Source organism: Monodon monoceros, unplaced genomic scaffold (genome assembly GCF_005190385.1).
Source record: "Monodon monoceros isolate NGI ecotype Baffin Bay Population unplaced genomic scaffold, NGI_Narwhal_1 Super_Scaffold_18, whole genome shotgun sequence".
In the NCBI taxonomy this organism is placed as follows: Eukaryota; Metazoa; Chordata; class Mammalia; order Artiodactyla; family Monodontidae; genus Monodon; species Monodon monoceros.
This window is the reverse complement of record NW_021703774.1, coordinates 11074186-11090967: the sequence shown is the minus strand read 5'-3', so window position 1 is coordinate 11090967 and position 16782 is coordinate 11074186. Positions and strand designations below refer to the sequence as shown.

At 33.2% G+C, this 16782-nt stretch overlaps 1 protein-coding gene across 3 annotated transcripts in view; it reads right to left on the bottom strand.

Annotated features, from left to right (window-relative positions):
* Window positions 1-16782, bottom strand: part of BRINP3 (BMP/retinoic acid inducible neural specific 3) — a 415363-nt gene that overhangs the window by 195785 nt on the left and 202796 nt on the right. For all 3 annotated transcript variants that reach the window (XM_029229677.1, XM_029229679.1, XM_029229678.1), the window contains one exon: window positions 1230-1420. In XM_029229677.1, the coding sequence (XP_029085510.1) occupies window positions 1230-1420 (191 nt within the window). The remainder of the gene's footprint in view (window positions 1-1229; window positions 1421-16782) is intronic.

Here is a 16782-nt window from a genome sequence, read left to right as displayed (position 1 = left end):
TATTAGTTATCTATTTTATACATATTAGTGTATATACATCAATCCCAGTCTTCCAGTTCATCCCACCTCACCCCCCCGCCCCCCGCTTCCCCCCTGGTGTCCATGTTTGTTCTCTACATCTGTGTCTCTATATAGCTAAAAATATTTTCATGTCATCTTTTATTCTCTCTGGGACAGTATTGAACAAAAGATGTACGTTGGGCTAATTTTTCTTAGCATTCTCAACATATCAACATATTAACTTTTCAATTAACTGAAAAAAAAACACACATTAATTTTAATCTCATAAAGCAATAAAATGATATGTTTAATGAGTGCTTTTTACATTAATTATGAAATGTTACATTTGAAACACTGGGAAAGGCTCTTTATGTTTTATTTTACTCTTATTAACTTAGTCCAGAATCACACTATCACATGTGCCAACTCTTTGGTCTGTTAGTTTTGCAGTGGCCACTGGCCAAACACAATAACATGCTGATCTAAACTGCCAGAGAAATATGTCAAAACATCTACTGTTTTGGAAACCACTGCCTTTCTCTCTCTGTCTCTGTCTGTCTCTCTTTCTCTCCCTTCATTTCTTCTGAAAATTAAAGTTATCTTATTCTCCCATGCTCTCAGTTTTTGTAAAGTCAACCTTAGCTGTTTCAAAGGCAAAGGATTTTAGTGAACATACAGAGTTTATCCAGTAGTTCTAGATTATGGTTTATCTTGACTTCTAGAAACTTATAAACAAATACTTGTACTTCTTTGCTGTGTCTTAAAAACATGGGGGGCAGGGAATACTCCTTGAACCAGACTTAATGATTTTTGTGTCACTGACCCACTTTGAACCTAATAGAGCCCCTTCTCAGGATAATGTTTTTAAATGCACACAATAAAATATGAAGTTTTACAAAATAAATCAGTGTTATTAAAACAAAGTTTGATCTATGTATGCTTTGTGAGGGAGTCTGTGTACCCAGGGATAAACTGACACTATTCAAGTGTATTTCAATTAATGTTCTGACATGAAACACCTTGACCCAATCATCAAGTTAACAAAATTACATGAAAATATATACAATTCCATCTTAAATGTACTGCAACACTTAAAGCAAAAGGACACATTAACTTATTTTTCAGGACACAATTGTTTAAATCAGCGAGACATGAACATATATAGACATGGATTTTAGAGACAGAGAACAAAATGGTATGACATAATTCTAGGGTAAACATACTCATACCTTTATGGCAGTGGATGCAATTTGAATGTGGTGAAGTCTCCGAAGGGTGCTGTCCCTGTCAATGAAATAGGAAGCAGCTAGTTGATGTAGCGTCTCCAGAGTGACCGAGGAGCCGTTGGTGCTGGGATCACTTCCTTCAGATCGTTTGCTCAGCTTCCGCTTGTCCACAAAAATTGTGAGCGACTCCTCTCCTGCATTAATAATATTTTACATTATTCCATTTCCCACTTCAAATCAATTTTTTCAACTACCTGCAGGTGAGGAAGCCTAGATTACACACATAATGAAACAAAAGAGTGATAAACAACAAACAGGCAGGGAGTTTTACTTTTTTTTTGTTCACAAAGATTTCCCATATACCTAGAAAAGTACCCGGGATGTTGATGGTTGTGAATACATATTTCATAAATATTAAACAGCAAGCTTTTGCAGAACACGTTCTCTAGATTTTATTGACTTTCTCATACAGTTTAGCTTACCTAACACTCATTGGGTCTCAAAGCAAATTAAGATAGGAAAATATGTAAAACAAACCCAACCTTTACTACAGATCAGCATGGTAAATGGAAACATGACCAAGCATATTACAAAATATTAGCTGTTTTCAATTGTACCTTTAAAATGCAGAGAAAACATATACATACATATACAGTAATATAAATATTTATGTATTAAATTCAGAGGTTTCCTACACATGGCATTAAATATTAAAATGTTGTGTGTTAATAAGCTCTATGGAAATCACTAACCTCCATGAGAAGCTTTAGGTACTTGACAACAGATCCTCTAAGGTGAAATTTAAAGCAAATTACAATTAAGCTGCAATTTTCAATGTTTGAATATTGACGAAAAAGTGTCAATGCCATTCAAGTCTAACATTAAGAACTTGCCATCCTTAGACTTCCAGATTCTTAGATATTCAACTAGCATATAATTGTCAGACTTGAAGCTTGTTCTCATTCTTTCAGAAACCCATCTGTTTAGGTGGCATTATGCCCACTAACAATTTGTCGAGCCAGTTTTCTAAAAGACCAAACAAGATTTTCTAGCAGACGAATAGCTTGCATTTCTTCTCCAAATTAAAAATAATACCAAATTTAAAATGCCACAGCCTAACTGACCATCCAATTCTAAGTGACAGTTCATACTTCTCTGCAAGAGATCAGGTGAATTGGTATCAGAAATAAGGTGTCAACAATGCTATTTCGGAAAGTTGCATTCTCAGTTTGTATTTGGACATCAATATGCAAGCTGGAAATGAAGCAGACTAACTAGAATTGCTGAAGGATAAAAGAAACTCTCAAAAATATGAATGAGTGGGTCAAGTTATCAACAGCATTAAGTCATGTACATGATAAACAGCTTTCTGTGGGAACATCTGAAAGCAAAAAGGGAATATGTATGTCAAATATTATAGAAAATAAAATCCACGCTAATTATTTACCCCCAAAGAAGAGGATGAACTGGTGTGGAAATCTGAGAGAATACATTCTCAGAAAGACCACTGAATCTGAGAAATTCACCCATGTGCCCAAACAAACATCTTGTACATGGAGACAGAAAGAACAGCGTTGTGGTAGTCTAAGAATTTATAATGCAGCTCGACGACACATGAAAGTGCTATGGTCTGAATGTTTGTGTCTCCCAAAATTCATATGTTGAAATTCTGTCCTTTTAAGATGATAGTATTAGGAGATGGGGCTTGTGGGAGGTGTCTGGGTCATGAGGGCAGAGCCCTCAAGAATGGAATTAGTTCCTTTGTAAAAGAGGCTCCAAAGAGATTCCTTGTCCCTTCCACCATGTGAAGATACAAGGAAAAATCTGTGACCTGGAAGACAGCCCTCACCCAACCATGCTGGCATTCTAATCTCAAACTTGCAGCCCCCAGAACTGTGCTGTTTATAAGCTACCTTATCTGTGGTATTTTGCTATAGCAGCCCGAACAGGCTATGAGATCAAGAGATATATCTTCTTAAGTAAGGTTAAAAACAAAATGATAATGATATCTTGGTGAATGTAAATAAAAAAGGAAGCAAAGTTAATGATCTCTTCAGGACAAAATAATTAAATGAGAAAATGAAATAGACTGAATAGTGCTAAAGACTAAAACTTGTAAAACTGCTTTAATTGCAGCACTTTTCATAAAGCAGAATATACAGAAGATGTAGGTTAAAATATACATAAACTGTCAGTATTACAAGACTCCAGCACACACTTTCTAGACCTAGATAGACCCAGTGGGGGTAAAAATGTAATGATAGAGATACACACAGCCTACTTAATAAGGTAGATCTTATAGGTAAATATTAAACTTTATATTAATAAAGAGGAAATGAAAGCTCTTTTCAAGAGTACACAGAACATTTAGAAAAACTGGCCATATATTTTGTTAAAAAAAATCCTTAGTAAATTCCAAAAATTTGAAAAAAAATATCATTTGATAAAGAGTTTCTCCTTGACCAAACGCTAGACAGGCTCCTATGAGCTTGTTTCTTGGGCATGTTCTCAAGAGCCCAGTTTTAGGAAGAATCCTGTCAAGTCACTTTAGCAAGGATCCCCTACCCTGGACATATGATCATCTTTAACATCTGACCAAATTCCTCATCCCCTACCATCTCCCTGGTGATATTTGATAACCCTGCTCTGCTTTCAGCAAGAATCATGTTAGGTCTCTTTAGCAAGAATTATCCTACCCTCTTTGTAATTTTCCATCCACTAATCTGCCTACTCTGCTCATTGTCAATAAATTCCCACTTTTCCTGGTTCTGTTCAAAATTGAGCTCAGTCTCTCTCCCCTCCTGTAAAACTCCAATGCAGGAGACCCCCCTGAATAAAGTCTCCCTTACTGTTCTTTAACAAATGTCAGAATATTGTTTCTTTAACACATTTACTGACTACAATATAGTACAATTAAAAATTGATAGAAAAATTTTTAAAAATTCACATGGATAAATTTTCTATTGTGTAATTCTTGAATAATAGGATACGTGAAAGCAAAATGACAAATTTTCTAAGAAAACCTGAGGAAAACAGTATGTAATACAATCTAAGGGACATGGCTAAAGCAGTACTCAAATAAATATTCACAGCATTAAATATGTACTTTATGTAGATTATGAAAATATTTGAGATAGTCATATAACTCTAAAACTAAAAAAAATGACAAAAATAAGCTTCTAGAAATTAAAAAGAACTAAAAGGAAGAAAACTAGTGTTAATGAGTTAAAAAAAAAACAGAAGAAAAGAAGGAATAATAAATTGAAAAACAGCTTCCTTTGAAGGGAAGAAAAAAAACAGATAAATACACCAACTCGTCAACCTACCTTTTTTAATAGAGAAAGAAAATTAAATAATAAAATAACAGAGTAAAGTAAACATATTATTTAAAAATAAAATTATTTTGCAAAGCTTTTGCAAATAAGTTTAGGTGTCATAGAACACCTCCACAAAATTAAAAAAAAAAAAATCAATAGGCCAAGATGGTTTCACACAGGAGAGTTCAGACAAAACTCTAAAGATCAAAAAATCTGATACTATTTACTTAAAACGTTTCCAGAGGATATGAAATGAAGGAAAACTTTTAATTAGTTGTTATATATTGAGTAAAACATTGACATAAATATCTGGGGAAGATCACACACACAACAACAAAAACAACAACAAATATTATTATAACTTATTATTAGTGATGCAAAATAATAAATAAAGCAATAGTAAACAGTAACACACAGTAAGTTTTAAAAATGTATATCTCAAAAAGAATAATTCTAGGAGGGCAAGGGTCATTTGATATTAGGAAATCATTAATATAATTCAGCATATTAACACATCTAGAAAGAAAAACCTTGATGTCCATTAATGCCTCAAATGCATTTGATGAATATTTATACCTATTGCTGGGTAATTTTCAGTAAGTTAGGAGTCAGTGGAAAATTCCTTAAAAGGATAAAATATGTGTTTGTCAACCTAAAACCAACTGTCTTGCTTAATCAGAAAACTCAGAAGTCATTCCCATTAAAATCATAACCTGACAAACAAACCCACAACTGGTACTACTTTTTGACATGATATTAAATATATTAAAATGTAAATATAGAAGAGAATAAAATTAGAGTAATAGTTTTTTAAAAACACTTAAAATTATCTCTTTTTGCAGATAACATGATTATTCATCTGGAAAACTCAAGAAAATCAACGGACAAACTACTATGCAGAGTAACAGAACTTAGTAACTGCAGAAAATAATAAAAACTTTACTAACTCAACAAATTGAAATATACAAATAATAGTTAGAGGTAATAATGGATTAGCATATACCATTTAAAATACCAATAAAAATGCAATACATATATGAAAAATTATATGCCACCCCTGAAATAACAAAAGTAAACTGAAAATGGCATGGTACTTTGTTTCAAATAGGAATATTTAAATTAAAATATATCAATTTTACTTAGGTTAATGTATAACTTTAATGCAAATATCATTTTTTGTTTGTTTCCTTGAACTAGTCATGTTTATTATAAATTTTTTAGGTAAAAATTAGTCGAAGAAAAGTCACCAGAAGCTTTCCAAAAAATACGCAACAGTGAGAATGCCTTGCTACATATGAATACATATTGTAAAATATGTATAATTAAGACAGTGTAGTAAAGAAGCATGAATAGACAGACCACTCAACAGGAAAATTAAAAAAAACAACAGTATATACGAAAATTTAGTAATGATAAGGATGGAATATTAATTCAATTGGGGAAAGGTAGACCTTCTAGTAAATGACACTTTGACATCAGAATAGTCATTTGCAAAGTAAAGGATGTGATTGTATATGAGGAGATATCGCAAGAAACTGGAGACATGAATATTTAATAAGATGAAACTACTCAACTAGAAAAAAAAAGAATGAAAACGCATGAGTGGGAAAAGCATTCCTAACTATCACTAAACGTCTGAAAGTAATAAAATAAAAGATAGATGAATTAGACCATATAAAAAGAGATTTTTTTTTCCTAGCACAGAATCACCATAAGTAAATTTTGCATTGGGAAGAGATGTTTGCAACTTACGTAAGGGACACATGGCTAATACCTCTAACATTCCAAAAACTCCTAAAACTCAAGGAAAAAAAAGAAATAAGTTTCGGGCATAAAAAATAGGAAAATAGTATTTAGATAAGAAGAGACAAAATGGCCCATATAAATTTGAAAAGGCTTTCAATCTGTCATAGTATGAGAAATGCAAATTAAAAATATATTGATATATCACGTAGCTATTATGGAATTTGCCAAAATTCAAAAATTTGACAACTTTGTCAAAGCTGTTGGCAAACTAGAAGGAAACAGGCCCTATGATATACTGCTGCTGGAGTGCAAAATGATGTAACTATGAAGAGAAATTTGGCAATAGTTAGCAAAAATTGACTCTGCAATCCTACTTTTAAGAATCTATCCCAATTCTCAGAAATGCACAACCTGCTGAGACTGAAACAGGAAGAAATAGAAAATATGAACAGACCAATCACAAGCACTGAAGTTGAAACTGTGATTAAAAATCTTCCAACAAACAAAAGCCCAGGACCAGATGGCTTCACAGGTGAATTCTATCAAACATTTAGAGAAGCGCTAACACCTATCCTTCTCAAACTCTTCCAAAATATAGCCGAGGGTGGAACACTCCCAAACTCATTCTACGAGGCCACCATCACCCTGATACCATAACCAGACAAAGATGTCACAAAGAAAGAAAACTACAGGCCAATATCACTGATGAACATAGATGCAAAACTCCTCAACAAAATAGTAGCAAACAGAATCCAACAGCACATTAAAAGCATCATACGCTATGATCAAGTGGGATTTATTCCAGGAATGCAAGGATTCTTCAATATATGCAAGTCAATCAACGTGATACACCATACAAACAAACTGAAGGAGAAAGACCATATGATCATCTCAATAGTTGCAGAGAAAGCTTTTGACAAAATTCAACACCCATTTATGATAAAAACCCTGCAGAAAGTAGGCATAGAGGGAACTTTCCTCAACATAATAAAGGCCATGTATGACAAACCCACAGCCAATATCGTCCTCAATGGTGAAAAACTGAAAGCATTTCCACTAAGATCAGGAACAAGACAAGGTTGCCCACTCTCGCCACTCTTATTCAACATAGTTTTGGAAGTCCTAGCCATGGCAATCAGAGAAGAAAAAGAAATAAGAGGAATCCAAATCAGAAAAGAAGAAGTAAAGCTGTCACCGTTTACAGATGACAGGATACTATACATAGAGAATCCTAAAGATGCTACCAGAAAACTACGAGAGCTAATCAATGAATTTGGTAAAGTAGCAGGATACAAAATTAATGCACAGAAATCGCTGGCATTCCTATACACTAATAATAAAAAGTCTGAAAGTGAAATTAAGAAAACACTCCTATTTACCATTGCAACAAAAAGAATAAAATATCTAGGAATAAACCTACCTAAGGAGACAAAAGACTTATATGCAGAAAATTATAAGACACTGATGAAAGAAATTAAAGATGATACAAATAGATGGAGAGATATATCATGTTCTTGGATTGGAAGAATCAACATTGTGAAAATGATTCTACTACCCAAAGCAATCTACAGATTCAATGCAATCCCTATCAAACTACCACTCGCATTTTTTACAGAAGTAGAACAAAAAATTTCACAATTTGTATGGAAACACAAAAGACCCCGAAGAGCCAAAGCAATCTTGAGAACGAAAAATGGGGCTGGAGGAATCAGGCTCCCTGACTTCAGACTATACTACAAAGTTACAGTAATCAAGACAGTATGGTACTGGCACAAAAACTGAAATATCGATCAATGGAACAGAATTGAAAGCACAGAGATAAACCCACACACATATGGTCACCTTATCTTTGATAAAGGAGGCAAGAATATACAGTGGAGAAGAGACAGCCTCTTCAATAAGTGGTGCTGGGAAAACTGGACAGGTACATGTAAAAGTATGAGATTAGATCATTCCCTAACACCATACACAAAAATAAACTCAAAATGGATTAAAGACCTAAATGTAAGGCCAGACACTATGAAACTCTTACAGGGACTTTTTTATAAGAAAGTGTATGATACAAATATATGGATGGATTTCTTTTTATTTGGGGAAAAAAATAAAAACACTGGAAGGATTAACCAAAATCTTTTATCTATATTTACAGAGTGGACGTAACACTTTGGGAAGAAAGACTTCTCTGAATATACTTTGTTAAAGTTTTTTAAACACTGGAAAGATATTTTTAAATATTTTATTTATTGTAAAAATCAATCAAATCAAATAGAAAAAAATCAATCCCTAAGAATTAAAAACAGAAGCCAATGTTACTAAATGCTTATTGTTTAGAGAAGTAATTATTTTAAGTGATTACAAACACAGTACTTTAAATGTAATCCAGTTTTGGAATATATTCTGAGGACAAAAAATGTAAAAGGGATCAGAAAACTTCATTCTGTAGTCTATTTGTAGGTAGGAATATTAGTAGTTGTAGTACAGTTTTATATAGTTTGTATGGTTACATATGGGTGTATGGGCACTCACTGTACAAGTCTCTCTACTTTGAGTGTGTTTGAAAATTTCATTTGAAAAAAATATCATGGCATAAGTGTTTACGTTTGGCCCACGTTTAAAATATGTTTAGTCATAATAAAATTTTCTTAATTAGTAAACTCATGACTTTAATATTATGACTAAAATAAAATTCTAAATGATTTGACAGTTTCAGATGATTCCATGTGTAAAATACATCTAAATGCAAGCTCAGCCTCACTGCATCCGTAATGTTTTCTACAGATTCCTGTATTTAGAAGGACGCTTACTGTAATCTTTACTTCAATTCAGCAATACACAAATGAAGTTCAAAACACTGGTTCAACTGATTATTGGACATTACTTTTGCCTTCTGGAGAGGTATGAAACCCATGTAAATACGTGAAGAGAATCATCTTCACTATGTCTCTCTTGCATTGTAGTGATTTTCCCATCACTAGAGGTGTCCAACATTAATTATATGTCATAGAGCAGAAGAGATAATTAGACCACTATAAAGGATTCTTTCACTGGATTATGAGGTTCTGTATGAAAAAAAAATGTAGAATTAATTATTATGGTTTAGGTGTAAGTCTACCAACTACTGGTACAAAACAGATTCAGGTTCTAATGCTGGCTTCTACTTAGTAATTGAATGATCTTGAATATATAATTTATGATTCTGCTTCCTCTTACATAACATGAGTATAGTAATTTCTTCTTCAAAGCATGGCTATAAGCATGAAACAGATAATATCTGTAAAGGACTTACCACATGACTAGAATTCAGAAGTTGCTAGTACATATTTTTTTATTCATCACAATTCCTTAGAACTGCATAAAGCAACTCATTCCATATCTGGGCATTTCTAGTAATTTTAGCTATTTTGTCTTATTTGTGAGGAACAGAAGACTGTCCTACTTCTTTAATGATCTCCTTCTTTTATAAACTTATTAACTCTAGTCCTAGTTTGCATTCACATACAGAGAGTAAAGATCTCCCAAAATAGTCCATTATATACTGTATCCCCCTAATCCCCCTATATGTCTTCACTCTTCAGGTGAAATATGCTATACCGTTAATTCTTCTTAATAGGACCTCTATTGAGTCCTACCTCACCCAAAAAGGGAGAATAGCATATGCTAATTTTAGAAAGCAAATTAAATCTTACACCTACAGGAATTAGAAAAAGAAGAATAAATAAAACCCAAAGTTAGTAGAAGGAAAGAAATAAAAAAAGATCAGAGCAGAAATAAATGAAATAGAGACTAAAAAAACCCAGAAAATATCAATGAAACTAAAAGCTGCTTCTTTGAAAAGGTAAACAAAATTGATAAACCTTTAGCTAGACCCATCAAGAAAAAAAGGGATGGAATTTCCTGGTGGTCCAGTGGTTAGGACTCTGGATTTTCACTGCAGAGGGCGTGAGTTCAGTCTCTGGTTGGGGAACTAAGATCCTGCAAGCTGCATGGCACGGCCAAAAAAAGAAAAAAAGAAAGGAAAGAAAAAAAGGGAGAGGGCCCAAATCAATAAAATCAGCAATGAAAAAGAAATTACAACCAATACCACAGGAATACAAAAGATTATGAAGATTATGAGGCTATTATGAACAACTATAGGCCAATTAAATGGACGACCCACAAGAAATGGAAAAATTCTTAGAAAGGTACAATCTCTCAAGACTGAACCAGGAAGAAATAGAAAATAAGAACAGACCAATTACCAGTACTGAAATTAAAACATCCCAACAAACAAAAGTCCAGGGCCAGGTGACTTCACAGGTGAATTCTATCAAACATTTAGAGAAGAGTTAAGACCTATCCTTCTGAAACTACTCCAAAAAGCTGCAGAGGAAAGAATACTTCTGAACTCATTCTACGAGACCATTGTCACCCTGATACCCAAACTGGGCAACAATATCACACACACAAAAAAGAAAATTACAGGCCAATATCTCTGATGAACATAGATGCAAAAATCTTCAACAAAATACTAGCAAACTGAATCCAACAATACATTAAAAGGGTCATAAACCATGATAAAGTGACATTTATCCTAGGGATGAAAGGATTTTTCAATATCCCCATATCAATCAATGTGATATAACACATTAGCAAAGTGAAGAATAAAAAATAATATGATCACCTCAATAGATGCAGAAAAAGCTTTTGACAAAATTCAACATCCATTCATGATAAAAACTCTCCAGAAAATGGGCATAGAGGGAACATACCTCAACATAATAAAGGCCATACATGACAAACCCACAGCAAACATCATATTCAATGGCGAAAAGATGAAAGCATTTCCTCTAATATCAGGAACAAGACAAGGATACCCACTCCTGACCCTTTTATATAACACAGTATTGGAAGTTCTAGCCACAGCAATCAGACAACAAAAAGGCATAAAAGGAATCCAAATTAGAAAGGAAGAAGTAAAACTGTCACTGTTTGCCAATGACAGAACACTATACATAGAAAATCCTAAAGAAGCTACCAGAAAACTGCTAGAGCTCATCAATGAATTCAGGAAAGTTTCAGGATACAGAAATCTGTTGCACTTCTATAAACTAACAATGAACTATCAGAAAGGGAAATTAAGAAAACAATCCCATTTACCATCACATCAAAAAGAACACAATACCTAAGAATAAACCTACCTGAGGAGGTAAAAGACCTTTACTTGGAAAACTATGACACTGGTGAAAGAAACTGAAGATGACACAAACAGATGAAAAGATATACTATGTTCATAGATTGGAAAAATTAATATTGTAAAAATGACCATACTACCCAAGGCCATTTACAGATTCAATGCAATCCCTATTATAATACCAAGGGCATTTTTCACAGAGGTAGAACTAATTTTAAAATTTGTATAGAAACAGAAAAGACCCAAATAGCAAAACAATCTTGAGAAAGATGAACAGAACTGGAGTAATCATACTCCCTAACTTCAGACTACACTACAAAAGTACAGTAATCAAAACATTATGTTACTGGCATAAAAAAAGACACACAGATCAATGGAAGAGTATAGAGAGCCCATAAATAAACCCACTCACTTATGGTCAATTAATCTATGACAAAGGAAGCAAGAATACACAATGGAGAAAAGACAGTGTCTTCGATAAGTGGTACTGGGAAAACTAGACAGCTGCATGTAAAAGAATGAAATTAGAAGACTTTCTTACCCCATATACAAAAATAAACTCAAAATGGATTAAAGACCTAAATGCAACACTGGAAACCATAAAATTCCTAGAGGAAAACATAGGCAGAATACTCTTTGATATAAATTGTAGCAACATTTTTTATGGATCTTTCTCTTAAAGCAAAGGAAATAAAAGCAAAAATAAACAAATGAGGCCTACTTAAATTTAAGTTTTTGCACTGCAAAGGAAAGCACTGACAAAACAAAAAGACAAACTACTAAATGGGAGAAAATATTTGCAAATTATATGACAAATAAGGGGCTATTATCCAAAATATATAAACAGTTCATACAACTCAAGATCAAAAAAACAAACAACTGGATTAAAAAATGGACAAAAGGCCTGAATAGACATTTTTCCAAAGAGCACATGCAGATGACCAACAAGCACATGAGAAGATACTCAACATCACTAGTAATCAGGGAAATGCAAATCAAATCCACCATGAGATATTACCTCACACCTGCAAGAATGGCTATCATCAAAAAGAACACAAATAACAAATATCGAAGAGGATATGGAGAAGAGGGAACTCTCATACACTCATGGTGGGAATGTAAACTGGTGCAGCCACTGTGGAAAACAGGCTTCTCAAAAAACTAAAAATAGAATTACTGTATGACCCAGCAAAATTCCACTCCTGGGTATATATCCAAAAAAACCAAAAACACCAACTGGAAAAGATACATGCACCCCAATGTTCATAGCAGCATTATTTACAATTACAAATATATAGAAGCAACCTAAGTGTCCATCAAGAGATGAATGGATAAAGAAGATGTGATATATATATACACAATGGAATTCTACTCAGCCATAAAATGAAGGAAATTTTGCCATTTGCAGCCGCATGGATAAACTTGGAGGTTATTATGCTAAGTGAAATAAGTCAGACAGAGAAAGACAAATACTTTATAATATCACCTATATGTGCAATCTAAAAACTACAACAAACTAGTGAGCAATACAAAAAAGAAGCAAACTCACAGATACAGAGAACAAGCTAGTGGTTACCAGAGGGGAGGGGGAAAAGGGAGGAGTGGTATAAGGGTAAGGGATAAAAAGCAAATTCAAACTAATTTGATTTAAGAATATTTTACAAATGTTAGATTGTCTCATGATACAACTGGAAAATGACACAAAATAAGAGCTAGGGATTAACTATTTCAGAGTGTTTCTCATTATAAGAATATGAAGGAGAAGACAAACATTAATATATGTTTCAGCAATCAAAGATGAAGGTAGGAAAATGATGGCCCGTGAACATCATCATGAATATTTGAAGTTTTCATTCTCTATCTACTGGAGATTTTTGAAATATTTCTTTTGTTTTTCACAGAGTTCACATTTGCTTGTAAGGTACAGGTAAATGTGTCTTTAGCATTCTATGCTGAGAATAAATATATGTTACAGACAACAGGGAAAATCAAATGGAAAAACTTTGTTGTAAATCTTAATACACTTTTATTATTAATTTTGCTGTTTATTTTTTATTTTTTAATTTGATAAAATTTAATGATATATTGAGGTAAAGGAAGGCATGAGTTTTGGAGTCAGGTGTATGTGAGGGCTTATCCTCATAGCCCACAGTCCCACTACCAGTTGGCTGTAGGACTTTGTTAAAGTCACACATAACCTTAGCATTCCCATCTCTAAAACAGAGGCAATATCCCACTCTCAACTGTTAGAGAAGATTAAACAATACAGTTCCTCTTTAGAGTCTGGCACAACACGTTTGCTGTGTACAATAAATGTTGATTTCCTCTCCTTTCCTTTTTTATTAGGGCCTAACAGGAAATGATGAGCTTTTAAATTTTCATGTTAGAATTTCATAGATATTAAATTTCACCACAGAAACCTGATCTTAGTCAAAATTGTTTTCTAGTGGAACTTTTAATCAGGATGTATAGGATTACTAAAGACAGTAGTTGGTTATCCTTCCAATAAGCAGATAAACAGAAGCCATTCATAAATTGCTTGTGGTTGTTCTCCACAATGGAACATTATTCCATGTATGCAAAAGCTTTCACTGCAGTCAAGCATGTGAGGCAGTTTAAATCTGCAGTTTAAATTATTATAATTGTTCTTTTATGAATGCTTTGTTTTAAACCCTTACTTACAACAGACCAGACAACTAGGTGATGTAAGCTGGCTAGCTTATGCCACATTCCAAGTTTTGTAAATCATGGATTGTTAAATATCGAAGATATTTTGACAAGGTCATTCAGTCTAAATGGAAAATAAGGTTATTTCTTTCCTCCAAGAGATCTGTTTTTCAAATTATACACAACTACCATGCTTTTGTGATGATATTCATGGTCTTTACCTTCTTTGAGACTTTCATAGTCGTCTTAAGAAAGAAGAATGCATTCTCAACTTTAATTGCAAATCTCTCTCAATATAAAAATATTCAGATTTGAAAACTGAGATATATTATTCAACTAAAAATTTGTGTTCAAATGTCATTTTCATTCACATTTTTTAAACCAGCTGTAGCTCATAAGCATGACATGAGTGCCAAAGGACATCCACCCATTTTGTAAAAACTAAATGTGATTTTTAAGTGATTCAACATTCTGAGTCTGTTAGAAAGTGAAAAGGATTAATGATTGTAGAGATAAAAAGATGTGATTATTTCACACAGAAATCATGCAGCTGTGCCTTTTACAACTAAAACGCTGTGGTAGTTTATGGACATTAAAAGCACATATTGAAGGATGCTTTCATAGAGAATGAGAAACAGAGGACAATAAAACAAAAAAATCATGACTTTAATGTTATCCTATGATTAGTTCATAGGGTAGGAGTAGGTATATTTGATATGTTGTGGACCTCACAATTATGTATTTTTCTGTCCTGGTTTTCAGGTAATTGATGTTGTGTCCATGACAAACAGAAATGAAAGAACTTTCATACAATTATCTCTCCACTTGAATTTTCTCAACTGGCATTCTCATGTATATAGTTATTGGGGATAGAGGTAATACTTTCAAAATGTTAGAACAAAAAGCAATGGATAAGAGAATGAGTAAAAGAATCCTAGGGATAAATCAAGAAGATGCCGCAGATTATTCTTTGCAATTTTAATTCTATCATGGATGTAAACATGCATACATGTATTTATAGTCCATTGTAAAGAACAAGTGATGCCCTTTAACCTGGTATTGAAAATAAAAATGTTTAGATCAGTGAATACATACAAACCAGCTATGTCATGATTCAGTACAGGTTTTGAGAGGCATCAGAAAGTTATACTCATTTTTTTGCTTTTGCCCTCTGCCAGGAGGACAGCATGTTCCGAAGAGGGCCTTCCTCATCTTTATTCCCAGAATGAGCCAACAACACTCAGAGCAGAATCGCAGGGGATCCACAGTCAAAACATGTAATATTAGGGAGACACAACCATTATAGTTGTAATGCACTGAGATTCAAGGTTATTTCTTTTTTAAGAATGAGGCTAACAATGAAGCTAACTCTTGGATGTCGGCTGTATTTTATTTTATTTTATCATTGCTACTGCCCTTGGACTAGTATCCTGACCTGTAATGTGTACCCTTCTACCCAGGGAAAAAAAGGTACATTTATGGCAAATATCTTTCTGGTCATTCAACTTCCTTATACCTGAAAATCTTATTGTGAATTTCTATTTTGCTTTTGTGTGAGTTTTACTTATCAAAAACTGCTATTTGAGTAGAAATTCTTTGCACAGGAATAACCAGTGCAAATATAGCTTAAATGTAATTGTTTGTAGTTTTACTTTTGATGTATCGTTTTAGTTCAAAAATGTTATCCTATTGTTAGTAATAACAGATCATATTATTCATTGTGGTTTTTATTCCTTAAAAAATTCCCTAAGTTTTACTATATTTTAAGTATCACTGTCCTTTTGAAATTTTATTTCACTTTTCACAGTGTTTTACTTTACTCTTACTACTAATGATCATCCTTCCCTAGCTTAATGTGTTAAAAGGTATACATCCTGACATGTATCTTTCCACTAACATAGTGTTGTAGAAGAAAATGGTGTTTTAGAAACATATAGAAGGGAAAAAATTCTAGAAAAATAGGCTTCTAACAAGGAGCAGAGGCAAATATATAAAGAGTAAAAAACAGACATGTTGGCTTAACACCAATTGGCATCTGCAAGATATTTTTGGAAGGAAATAGCTAGCCTTCTACAGCTTTGACAAAGAAACATAATATGTTTTGCAAAACATTCCAAAAGAAAACAACTGATCTTATGATTATTAACAGTTATCCCCCCTGAAAAGTCTGAAAAATTTCTAAATAAAACTGCCCAGATACAATAGTCTCTATAGAACGATGACATGAAAGAAGAGTAACTGGAAATATATAGTTTCAAGGATAGAGGGAAGAGAATACATCCTGAATGAAATACAATTAAGGTACTTCTATTTTGGAGTTGCTTATAAACAATGCTATAATGAACATTTTGTTATGTAAAATTACAGACTCTTGCTATTATTTTGGTAGAATTAATTCTCAGAAGCGAGATTTCTGGAACAGTTAAGTACTCTCTAAATTTATATAGATACTCTAAATAGTGCTGTTCAAACTTAATGTGCATGTAAATCACCTGGAGATCTTGTTAACATGTTTCTGATTCATTAATCAGGAATGGAATCTGAGATTCTGCATTTCTAACAAGCTCCAAGGTGATGTTGATGCTGTTGGATCATGGACCACACTCAAGTAACGAGGCTCTAAACCACAGTAAAATTTATTACCAATTTAAATGTC